The sequence below is a fragment of the Pleurodeles waltl genome, chromosome 12, assembly GCF_031143425.1.
Source record: "Pleurodeles waltl isolate 20211129_DDA chromosome 12, aPleWal1.hap1.20221129, whole genome shotgun sequence".
NCBI lineage: Eukaryota > Metazoa > Chordata > Amphibia > Caudata > Salamandridae > Pleurodeles > Pleurodeles waltl.
In genome coordinates this window covers 506,116,206-506,128,881 of record NC_090451.1, presented here as the reverse complement: position 1 = coordinate 506,128,881, position 12,676 = coordinate 506,116,206, and the positions used below count along the sequence as shown (strand labels likewise).

General features: G+C 43.8%; 1 protein-coding gene across 6 annotated transcripts in view; it reads left to right on the top strand.

Annotated features, from left to right (window-relative positions):
* Positions 1-12,072, top strand: part of JOSD2 (Josephin domain containing 2) — a 142,194-nt gene extending 130,122 nt beyond the window's left edge. For all 6 annotated transcript variants that reach the window (XM_069217269.1, XM_069217271.1, XM_069217270.1 and 3 more), the window contains 2 exons: positions 8,321-8,515; positions 11,625-12,072. In XM_069217269.1, the coding sequence (XP_069073370.1) occupies positions 8,321-8,515; positions 11,625-11,724 (295 nt within the window). In that variant the 3' untranslated portion in view covers positions 11,725-12,072. The remainder of the gene's footprint in view (positions 1-8,320; positions 8,516-11,624) is intronic.
* Positions 12,073-12,676: the final 604 nt, after the last annotated feature.

Below are 12,676 nucleotides of genomic sequence, written 5' to 3'. Positions count from 1 at the left end.
TATACTCCACTCACTTAGGCTTAGGTTCCTCCATGGAAAACAACTCTGATGACTTTACCACCTTGGATCACTAATGCAATTGATAAGGTGACTTCTTCGGAACCTTCAGGGCCCCCACACTGCCAAACCTTCCTCCTCATGGTATACCCCTAAACTTATTATTAATAAATGCCACTGCAAAGTCCTTGAGGGAACCTGCTGGATTTTACCTGCCATAGTCAAGCAGGTAAATGCACCTATATAGTTGCATTCAAGTACTGCAAGAAGGAACTCAAATTCACCAGTTATGTAGTATTTCTTGTGTATTCAGGAGTCAAAAAGTCTTCCCTTGACCATTGCAAGTCAGTCAGATTTATTCCGTATAACACCTCTTTTTCCACTTACTCTGGGCTCCAGGGCCCCCCTGCACTCATTCTCCTACGTGGGACCAGAGTTTGGCCACACGTAAGCAGTTTTTGCAGTATGCATGCATCGAAATGCAATTGAGGTCCTCTCTGTTCAGAAAAGACCTGTGTAGTGCTTTTTCTGACAAAAAAAAGGCTTACGATGGGTCTTTCAGTTCTTTCCATTTTCATCTCGCTGCTCCATTCCCCAGTCATATCCTTAGAAAAATATCCATAAATAACTGTCATACTTCCTTGAATCCAATAATATAGTTGATATCACCCATTCAGGATTTTGACCATTCCACATTATTGAGTCTGCCTTGCTGGGCATCTCAGAGAAACTCTGGATGACTTTGGAGCAGGGCAACATTACTACCCTGTTCCTCTTAGACTCTCAAACACATTTGACAGTGTCTCACTCCATCCTTAAAACCTGACTATCTTTAGTCTGTATCAAGGCACTGCACTGAGATGGCTTCAGTTATTCCTTGCTGAGTCCTTTGAGTTGGTATTTCTTTCTCCATGCCAGTCACCTGCCAAGTAATTCAACCAAGAAGTTCCTTCCTCAGCCCTACCCTCTTCAAAGTGTATGTCATCTCCTTGCTCGCCAAATTCGTTCTTATGTCCTCCCCTTATAGCCTTTACAGAAGACTCACAACTAACAATCAGCATAGACATCAAGAATAACAACAGCCAATCTCAATTCCACACTTTTCTGTCTAATGTAGCTCACTGGATGAGGAATACCTCTGTTCAATGAAAGTCAGACAAGACAGAAGTCCTCATTTTAGGTGGCTTGTCATCTTTCTGCAAATCGCCTATGATAATCTTCAGACCTTGGACCTACTTCTCAATCTTCCACGTAAGTAAAGAACCTTGGCTTTTCATTTGACAAGGTATTTTCCTTTTCTCCCTAAATCACTTGTACCTTTGCCTCTTGTGTCTACTGGAATATATTATTTTGTACTGTAACGTTTATGTAGACCATATGACTTTTATCTGATCGAGACCTTTCACCACAGATTCCTTACTTTAGAATTTTCACAGGTGTCAGACTGGATCTGGAAGATTTTCCATGAGCAGTACCCCTGCACGCCAGTAGGTGATGGTGTTCAGCTCTGCATGCGTCGGAGGTGATGTCCGTGCTGAAAGTGACATCCGGGGCACCTATATAGGCTCAACCTAGGTGTGCGACGTCACTTCTTTTGTTTCCGCACCAGCCAACGATGATCCAGAGAAGAGCTACCCCGTCAGTCACTTTTTGACGGAACTTTTTCTACATTTTGTCAACAACATTTTGAGGTTTTCCTCTTGATGTGGCAGGCAAGTCACCTGAGAAGCCCGGCTTCAAGCCCTGCAGTGCCTGTCATCGACCGATGTCAGTGATGGACCCTTATCTTGTATGCCTTTGGTGTCCAGAGCCCGACCACGGCTCCAAGTTGTGCTCCAACCGCCGAGCCATAAGCCAGAAGGCCTTGAGAGAGCAATCCCTCAAGATCCTGGTGGTTCAGCATTCGAAGCTCAAGGTCCTGGTTGAGAGGATCGTAAAGGGACCAGCCGTAGAGGAAGCGTTATGCATCAAGGCATGGCTCCAAGGTAGAGCCTGCTCCTGGGCCAACTTCTTACCTCCCTGACTTTCTGGGAGCCGGAGCAACCCCTGCACAACTAATGGAATTCTATGAGGCCATGCACCTCATATATGGGCAGGCCGACGACTCTGACATGCCTTTGGGGTTGGCAGGGGTCCCTCCTGGTTCTGCGCCAGCAGCTCTTGCTCCAGTCAGGCGCCAAGAATCCTTTCCTGGATCTGGACCAGTGGCAGTTGTACCACCTTGACCTTACCCGATGCCAGACTCAATGCCGGAGCTCCTGGTAAGGCGTTGCTCGAAGCTGTTTCTAGTGCGATCTGGAGCCATGTCTTGCAGGTCAGAGTCTGAGCTCCATTCCTATGGGCTAGGAATCTGGGAGGAATGGGAGGGGCCACTGGTCCCTGAAGAATACCAGCCTTATGAAAACCCTAATATAGATGGGTGTGAGGAACTGGTTGAAACTATCGGACTGGATGCTTGTCCAGATACTGGTATGCTTTCTCCCCCTACCGTGGCTATGTAGGAGGAAGCATCATTGGCCATGATGGTGTGGAGGGTGACCAAGGTCCTTGACCTTCTGCTGCCCTTAATGGCAGTCAAGGCTAATGTCGTGACAGAGGTGCTGCAACTGGGAGTCTCCCTTTCAGAACCGCTATTCCTGTTCAGTGAAGCTGCCTGACTCCACCGCCCCGCTTTAGGGGACCCAAACTTCCTCATCCAATACCCTATCCCAGCAAGCTTTGAGCTCCCAGCCTATAATTCTCATGTAAATCTTGACACATTCCCTAGCATACCCCAGGATGGGGAATCCAAGAGGAAGGCCTCTTCTTTGGGGAAGAAGATGTTTTCTTCCGCCAGCCTGGCATTGCAGTCCGTGAACACCACATGCATTTTGGGCTGCTACTCCCACATGCTGTGGGACACGTTTGGTGGAGGCCCGAGCCATGATCTCTCAGGCTGTTGGTGTCGGAAAAGATGCAGCAAAGTTCACTATAGGACATGACACAACCTACTCACTGGGAAGAGAGGTTTCTTCGGTGGCCTTGAGGTTCCACACCTAGTTGAGGATGACTGGCTTTTCTGGGGATGTCCAATCATCTCTGATGGACATGCCTTTGGTGGCTCCTGTCTCTTCGGAGACAAAGGGGATTCTGTGCTGGAGCTCTTTAAGGACAGTCAGGCTACGGCCAGGTCCTTGGGCCTTTCTATGACCCCATGTCACCCACAATTCGCCTTTTGCTCCTTTGTGGCTACAGAAAGGCTTCCGGCCGCACCAATACTTTCCCAGCTGCACCAATACCCTCCCCCGCCACCACACATGCTAGCTCCCCAGCCTCTCTTATGGCTGAGGGTGCAGTACACACAGACCTCGTGGGTCGACCACCTAGCGGTCAGGTCAGTCTACAAACCCACCAGCAGCCTCCAAACTCTCCTTATCTACCCTCATGCCATCATGGGCATCAGGTTGATGGCACAATTTGCCTTCACCTGCCTCACTGACATTCCATAATGTGGGAGTGGTGGAGATCAGACGACTCAAGTCTCCGGCGGAATTTGGACTCCTCATCAACCTGCTGGTGAGCTCAGAGCGATCCGATTGGCATTGAAAGCCTTTCTATCTTCCATCAAGGGAAGGCCAGTGCAGGTGTTCACTGACAATATCAACGCCATGTGCTACTGCAACAAACAGGGCAGGGTGGGGTTGTGGACCCTTTCCCAAGACGCCCATCTCTGGATGTGGCTAGAACATCAGGGGATATCCCTGGTGGTTCAACACCTCGTGGGTTCTCTGAATGCCAGGGCGGACAAACACAGCGAAGATATCTAGAGGATCACAAATTGCATCTCCACCAGGAGGTGGCACAAGGTCTCTTTCAGCAGTGGGGAGAGCCTTGGTTGGATCTGTTCACCTCCGCCAAGAACGCACGATGTCACCAGTTTTGCACGCTAGAGTTTCCAAGATAGCTTTTGCTCGGAGACTGTTTTTGTCGTGAGTAGAGCGCAGGCCTCCTGTACACCTCTAAGCCCATACCACTTCTGCCCAGAGTTTTCAAGAAGATCAAGAACTACTGAGCGTGGCTATCAGTCTTCCAATCGGGCTGCCACTTCGGGAGTTTCTTCTGTTGCAGCAGGAAGGGAGCCAGGCATCCCTCCACTAAGATGATAGACCCCTGCCATGGGGGGGAAAAAATGTGGCATGGTGTGCAGAAAAACAAGTTGCTCTCCTTTCTGTCCACCCTTTCTCAGGTTCTCCTTTTTATTCTCTCCCTTGCCCAGCAGGGCTCTGCTCTGGGCACCCTCCAGGGCTACTTCTCTGCTTTTCTTTTGTTGCCTGACTAGCCATCCCTATTGTAAATAGGTTTCTAAAAGGTTGTGTTCATCTCTTTCCTCCTTTGCCATTTATCATGCCTCAGTGGGACCTTAATCTTGTTTTGACATTCTTGATGTGTGCTCCCTTTGCGCCTCTCCATAATTGTCCCCTCAGGCTCCTTACAATTAAAACAAACTTCTTGGTGGTGATCACATCTGCCTGAAGAGTGAGTGAGCTTCAGGCCTTGTCATCCAAACCTCCTTACCTCACCATCTACCCTGACACATGAAGGCTTCGAACAAAAGCCTCTTTTCTTCCAAAAGTGGTCACTCTATTTCACGTTGACAAATCCATTATCTTGCCTACTTTTTACGCTCTTCAGGATCCCTTTAAAGAAGATGAGCGTTGTTGTTCTACCTTTATCGAACTCAAGAGTTCCAGGTGGATGACCAACTCCTCATGGGGTATGTTGGAGCGAAGAAAAGATGGCCATGCAGAAAAGGTCCTTTTCCAGATGGATCTTTCTCTGAATTTAAGTCTGCTGTGCAGTGGCCAAAAAGCAACCCCCTGAGGGCTTTCGAGGTCATTCTACCAGAGCTAAAGCTGCAACCATTGCGTTACTATGTGGAGTTCCGGTCCTGGACATCTGCCAGGCAGCAACATGGGCTTCCCTGCACAAGTTCACAAAGCATCCTGTCTGGATAGTCAGGTCTTCAGGGATGGGCACTTTGCCTATTTCGTTCTGCAGGATCTCCTCATCTGAAACTGGTCCGGAGACCACGTCCTGGGATGGTATTGCTTGGCTATCTATTCTAGTGTAAGTAATCTGCGGCTATAAGTCTCTATCAGATGAACAAGTTACATACCTTTGATATAGCCTCATCTGGTTAGAATTTATATAGCCGCAGATTCCTGACCGACCCACCCTTCATCCCCACTTCTGCAAAGGAATTTCTAGGGAAAGGGCTGTTCCCTTTAAGGGCCCTAGTTTTGCACACCATTTGTCATTGTTCTTCATGGCTCAGCGTTTCTGGCGTGGAAAGTAGTGAAAAAAATACTGACGTCAGTGCACCTGGGTGGCACCTATATAGATGTCGCAGATGTCACATGGAGCAGAACAACGCTACTTGCTGGCGCATAGGGGTACTGCTCAAGAAAAAGCTTCCAGATTTAGTCTGACACCTGGGGAAATTCTAAGGTAAGGAATCTGCAATTTGATATAGTCTCAGCCAGATAAGGCTTTACCCAGGTTAAGTAACTTGTTCGTTTAGGGCACTAAAGCACCTGCTTACCTGGGGAGCACACAACTACCCTATTCGAAGTGAATGGTTGGAAGAGTGTTGTTACTATTTTGGTCCTGTGTAGGAAGTGCTTCTGTTTGGTATGTGATGACCAACAAGGTACAGTCATACTGTGTGCAAACCACTCTTATTGCTTCCAGAGAATTGCAAAACAACTGTAATTTAGTTTGTCATCTCCCTCCTAGATTATGGTAACACACTCTACCTGCTCTTACCAAAGGAATCCATTACCTAGCTTCAGATAATACAGGACTTTGTTGCACGTGTTCTGTGCAAATCCCCTAGGCAATCACCAGTTTCCCATCTTCTGCCTAAATTGCACTGGTTTCCTCTCAAAAAACAGATCTTGTTCAGACCTCTTTGTAGATTACAAAACAGGTCAGCTTTACATCTAAAATCTGTTTCAGCCATATGATGCTTCTCACTACCTTTGTTCCTCTCATATCTACCTTCTCTTTCTACCCAAGATAAAGAAAGCTTGTCTTGGGGTCTGAGCCTTCTCCTACCATGTGTCTCAAAATTGAAGTCTTCCAAAGTCTCTGGAAATGTTGCTGTTTTCCCTCTGTGACTAATATACTGTTTTCTTAGTTCTGAATATGCCTGCGTAGCCGCCAGGACACCCTCTGGGATGAGAGTCGTATGCTACAAATAACTACATAGACATATATTTACACATTTGTCCCTTGTCGTGTCTGACTTCATTACAGAATCAATATTGTCGCATCCAGGTTTAAAGGGAGAGACATAATTCCTAGAAATATTAGGGCCACTTGTGCCTGACTTGCCTGAGGGACAACACAGCAAGCTAGTATTGCGTGCAGAAAATGGTAGTTTGATTTTTGACTGTTACCTTTGTTTTCAGTACTAATGTAGAGCTCTTGTAAATTAAATGTTGTTGCTTTTTCACCCCCCCAAGATCAAATATGTGGTTTGTCAGCAGCTCAGGAACTAAGTCAAGGCCACTCCGATACTATGTTTACACTGTAGACCAGTGGTCAACATGTGGTCCATGGTCTCTCGGGTGTCCGTGAACCTACTTAGGGGATCTATAACTAATTAGCAAATTAAATAATATGAACCGATTAATAAAGTGTATCTAAATAAAGAAGCGAAATGGAAAATTGAAAAACGTTCTGTAAATGTGAAGGATTATGGAGGTGGAGGCTAAAAGTTAGTATACTAAGATTGATTCTTCTGAGCAGTGCAAGTTCATCAAACAGAATATAGTATGGATGATTAGTGGCCTCAACTAAATTTAGAAAACCTTCCTATTAAAATTAAAAAAATGTTTTTTAAAATATTGGATTGGGAATTAAATATAATATATAATCATTTGTGTATTTGTTTGATGAATGCTTGTTTCAGATTTTTTGTTGTTGTATTTTGCGGTTTAAATCATTAAACGTGTAGGCAGGGGTCCCTGGCTTCCAGTATTGACTCTGTGGGGGTCCCCAGAGATTAGAAGGTTAAGAACCATTGCCCTAGACAATTAAGACATCATTTCTAGGTTCTGCTATTAAGAAGTTCCATCTTATTTCTCCTATGGCAGTCCAGTTCACAGGCAATTTTGGGAAGATGTACTTTAGTAGGATATGAGCTTACCCAACTAAGTGACTCCCATATAGCTAAGAGTGAAAAGTGTTCAACTACATCATGGCCATTGACAGATATCTGCCCTACGAAATGTCATAAATTGGGGCAAAGTACATCTTTTGGCTGCTACAACCCAAGCGGGAGCTTATTTAAAATAGTCTCCTTTTACACATGTACCCAAGTACAGTGTCTTGGTCCTTCCTTCTGATGGTAAGGTTCTAGTCCAACATTATCACTAAATAAATAATTTCAATATTACCAAGTCAAAACTGATTTACTGTGCTTGTAGGTAGCATACCTTCATATGCACCTGGAGAAGCCAAGATATCTTTACACACTTAACAATTGAGACATTTCTAAAAAAAACAGGATTCTCTCAGTGGTGAATCACGGTTCAGAATTCTGATTTCTGCTTCCCCCTTTTCCTCATGCAGCTACGTATCATGCTCAGTAACAGGTGCTGATTTAGATCTTCACAAGCTCCTGAAGCTAGAGAAGAGCAGCTTCTCCTCCAGATTCTTTGAGGTGGAGAAACAGATGGTGGTGCTCTGCACTCTTATGGATCTGTTTCATTTCAGTGAACTTCTTCCAGTTCTTCAAGCTGGTCATCCTAGTTAAGAACCGAAGTCTTCCCTCCTCTCAGGCACACAGCTAATCATCCACATATATCCTTAATGCTTTGTCAGATTTTGTAGTCGAGCTGCATAGTCCCACTAATTAATATATCCACACCAACATGCAACCACAAGCATGAAACTATTCAGTCATATTTACTCATCTTCATTATAGTGATGCTATACACATACATGTTAATGCAAACAGTGACGTTTACCCACACTTTTTCATTCTGTAATATTGTCTCTGTGCTGCATTTTCTGTCATTCACAATGGATTATTTGTAACTTGATAAACATCATGAGTTCTTTAAAAGAGTTAATCATTAAATGGAAACAAATGTGAACTGTAGAATGGTTAATATAACAGAATGTTTATTAATTTATATGTGGGAAAGTGTGCTAGTGAACAGCACTTTTTGAGGATCCTGAAAATATTGATTAAAGTCCACCCACCTCCACCTCCCAGTGTCTCATTCATGGCAATGTCCATAATCTTTTTATTCTTGTTGTTTCTTTCTACAAGGTCATTGGAGAAGCTAGTCCTATCTGAGATCCATGGATTCATCTTAAATATCCCATCAAATATTTCATTGGGTATATTGTCTCTGCCTATCCGACGTAAGCACTGGATTGCTGTCCGCTTAGTGAACGGCCTTTACTACAACCTCGATTCCAAGCTTAAAGGTCCCGCAAAGATAGGCGACGAGATAGCGCTCAGGTACCTGTCTCAGACATTTACTTTATCTGATTTACAAAACTGTTCCTAAAGCAATCTTATTGGGAATAGGATGATGATGCCTCGTTTTGTCTGGTAGCTTTCCTCAAATTATGGTGAACGTGTTCAGTACTTGGGTAGTGTTAAACTAGACTCAAGGGCAGTAGAAACCATTCCAAAAAGAGGTGGTTTAGGAATTAGGCATGTATAGAAAGAAGAGGTTACATTTTCAGGGAAGGAGTGCCAATTATTCACTAGATGGATGCTCAACAGTTGGTCCTTCTGGAATGTGTGGCAGATCAGACAGTTTGATGCTATGCTATCTGTCTTTTGGGTCCAGATTCCCAGTGCAAGGCAAGAGAATGCTTGTCTCAGGCTTTAAGGTGTGATTCTTTTATTGATTCACAGAAAAACCCATGCACTTCTTCTATTTCCAGAGTAGCCTTATGTAACATGGCAACCCTTATGTCATGAATACCAGTCCTTTAAGCACCAATGTAATCTCCTTTCCTTCTTAGCCACATAATGTAGAAACCTCTAATCTAGAAACCTCACTTTGAAGCAGATGCACTAGCCTCTGTTTGGTTGTGAAATGTATTCTTCCAGAGATTTTCCTGGGCTATTAGAGCCTCCATGACACCAGCCCCTGAAATTGCTTTATAAGTTAAAAGCAAAATAGCCTAGTGCTGGTGTTATCATCTCAAATGGCTGCATTAGCTCCCCTGTGATCTTCAAGGATAGAATGTAATTTTTGTTACCTTCCTCCGTCACCATAAAACAACCCATTGTTATTCACCGTGTTTATTTTCTGCCTTTCATATGCTTTTCATCATAAAAGGCGAGCATAGATAAGGGATTTTGAGTTTCTGCAGTGGATCCAGAATTACTGACTTAGGCGGTCATTATGAACATGGCGGTTCGGCCCGCCATGCCAGCAGTGGCGGCTGAAGCCGCAAGCCGGTTTGGCGGGCCGAACTGCAACATAATGAACTGGTTGACGGCCGCCAGCGGCAGCCGTCACCCGCCGCCAGGCAGCCTGGCGGCTGGATGAAATACCATCAGCAAGGGTAGCTGGGGCAGTGCAGGGGCCCCCGTGTAGGCCCCCGTCGCGCATGTCACTGCCCAATTTACGGGCCGTGACATGTGCGACGGGTGCTTCTGCACCCGCCGCACACAAACATTGGCGGCGGCTCCTAATGGAGCCGCCCTCAATGTTACGGACGTGTTCCCCACCAGGCCGGCGGGGAAAACATAATACGGCCGGCGGGTTTTCCAGGGGGCTGGCGGTCGATGAAAAGACTGCCAGCCTGAACAAGGCGGGAAATCCTGCCGTGTTCAAAATGAGGGCCTTAGTTTTGCAGCACCCATAAAGGCAAACTTGCGTTTGTTATGAGGATTTTTGAAAGACCCTGTAAGCACCCTACACTTGAAGAATGCTTCTTCATGTACCCAGTCCAATGCGTTCATAATTTGTTTAAGAGGCTCTATGCGATTATGATGTCTTGTACCTTCCGAGGCAACATTTTAGTAATCAGTAGTGATGGAAGGAGTTTAACTTAACGGTCTGTGCAGTCATCAGATACCTTAAACTTGGGACTAATTGTCCCTTTTTTATGTTTCCAATTCATTCCATACCATGTCAGCCACAATTGTAGCATTAAAAAGACTTCAGGTGATGTGTAGAATATCCAGCATCTGGCTCAGTCAAGAATAAAACCAAGCACTCACCTCGTTACACCATTGTGATTTAAGGATCACATACATGTGGTGGTATTATACTACATGGGATTGTGCAATTGCTGTATAAAAACCTGTCTCTAATTTCTTTAAAATCTGTGATGGTGTGAGGCACCAACTTGCCGATTATCAAGAAATGACATCAGAATGCAACTGTAATAACTCATTACAGTTGAGTTCTGACATCACAATGCCTGCTGCCAGAGCCAGCTGCGACGGTAAAGGCAGGTCAAGTTACAGAGCATAATTATAATTAAAGCAGCAAAGTAGGCATTCTTTTCTTTCTCCTTATCTGTTTATCTAGCTGAACTGTGCCACGCAGAAAGTAGATATTTATGGCTATATGTTTATTTTTTGCACTCCTTGGGTAATTATAGAAAAGGTATAATCTTTCTGCATGTTTCTTTTGAGCCTTTAAAAAATGGACTTGAATTATACAGCTTCTAATATCTTTCTTCAGAAACTATTTAAAAGCCTTTTTTATGTTTAATTTTGCACTAGAGATTCTGTTTTTTATTTTTCATGTGTGCAAACATTCTCTCTCTTTCGTATGAAAGAGCTACGCATCAAGGATTTAAGTGGTTTGTGAGAAATGTCATTGTGTGACTATGTATTATAAGAAATAAACTACCCCCACGTACTTAATAAGGATATTACAAGCCAGCTCAGAGTTCCATAACCTTTCTCGTTCCCCTATATTGTCATGGAACTCCCCAGTGACACGCAATATCCTCTATTGTACAGCAGGGGGAACTTTATCCAATTTATTCAAAATTACCACAGGTAATTTCTTTCCATTAAACATGGACCAGTTTAGACCAAGGGCATGGGTGAGTTAAGCTAAAACCGGAATACATTTGCTCTGTTCTGCCTGCACCTATACAAAAAATATACATCATTCCAAAAATTGCTTTTGTAGTCTCCTGTAGTAAAATAAAGTTATGGAAGTTAATTAAAACAATCCTATTGGTATTCTCTTCACTGCAAACAAACCCTGCAAGATTTCATAATAAAAACATCATCCTTCTTTGCCCTGTGTTTGTGGCCATAGACGAGTCATGTGGATTGCCAAAAGGTCCTGTGTATATTTTCAGGGCTTTTTCTGGTGAGGTCAGTATCTTTGAAAGTTGTAAGAGATTAAAATCATAGCATACCAGTGTACTGGAACTTAGTTAGAGAGTGCACATTTGTACTGCTCGTTTGATCTGTTAATGTTGTGGTGCCAAGCGGCTTATGTGGAGAGGCGAAGATAAGTTTTATTGGTGGGCATTTTATAATTGTTGTTATAAATAATTGAATGTTTGACCATTGATAAAAATGTGGTAGAATTACTTTTTTAAGTGACTCATCCTTCCTGTCTTTTTTCCCCACAAAGAGAATTTCTGCATAAATTCATCTCCGAGGGACCTTGTGAAATCCTTCTTGTTGTCCGAAAAGATGTAGAAGAGACAGGGAAATGGATGAGCACAAGCTGACTGACGATCGGGAGTTTGGACAAGGATGATGCTATGCAAGAAGACCAAAGAAATATAGTATTTGTAAACGGACACGAACCCCTACCTCCTGCTGCCTCACCAGTGCCTATGATTAAAGCCTTCCTGGGATCCAGGGACATAATTCTAGCAATGCTGCTACTTATACATGTTAGCCTAAAGAACTTATTCAGAAGTATATGTTACTTGAAAGATTAAGTAGTAAACCAAAAGTGTCTACCACAGAACTGATTCAGTGATCAAGTAACATAGGCAAGAACTGAGCAAGTATCAGCATTAATCATAAGTCCACCATATGTGTAGCAGTAAATAAAGAATGCAATAATATAATGTCTATTGTTGGATTACATACATCTGAACCAATAAGATCACCCTTTAAAGAAAAATCTGCCTCTCCTTGCCTCATCCACAAAAAAACAGTCATCTGTTTGGATGGGGACGTTATTAACTTGTCCAGCCTTGTTGTACGTGTCTACATTTACAATTCATTTTATTGAGAGAAATTGGCTAATCATAAGTATTGTTAATGCTTTTTTCTGCATCTAAAGCATGGATGTCTGTCTGCAGTCATGCAGTGCTATCAGTCTTGTAACAAGATATATCCACCTAAACTGTAACATTGCCATTCCTCATACGAGGACTTAGGAGACCTTGTTCCAAAGAAAGTGACACACTTTATGGCATGAACACCATCCTTGTTTAGACTCAACAAAACCATGATTGCCTGGGCTTCCTGGATTGTGGACCTGGGCAGGGGTCGTTAACCTCTTAACATGCTCCTACCTCTCTCCCTACCAGAAGATATTTTGTCTGCAAGTAACTCGGAGTTTTAGTCATGCCAAAGGTTGGTCTGTTAGTTTGTCCTTTTAGTACTCATTTAAAGTATGTGAAATGTGAGTGGTTAAGATGACTTTTATGAAGTGAGATCTTCTCT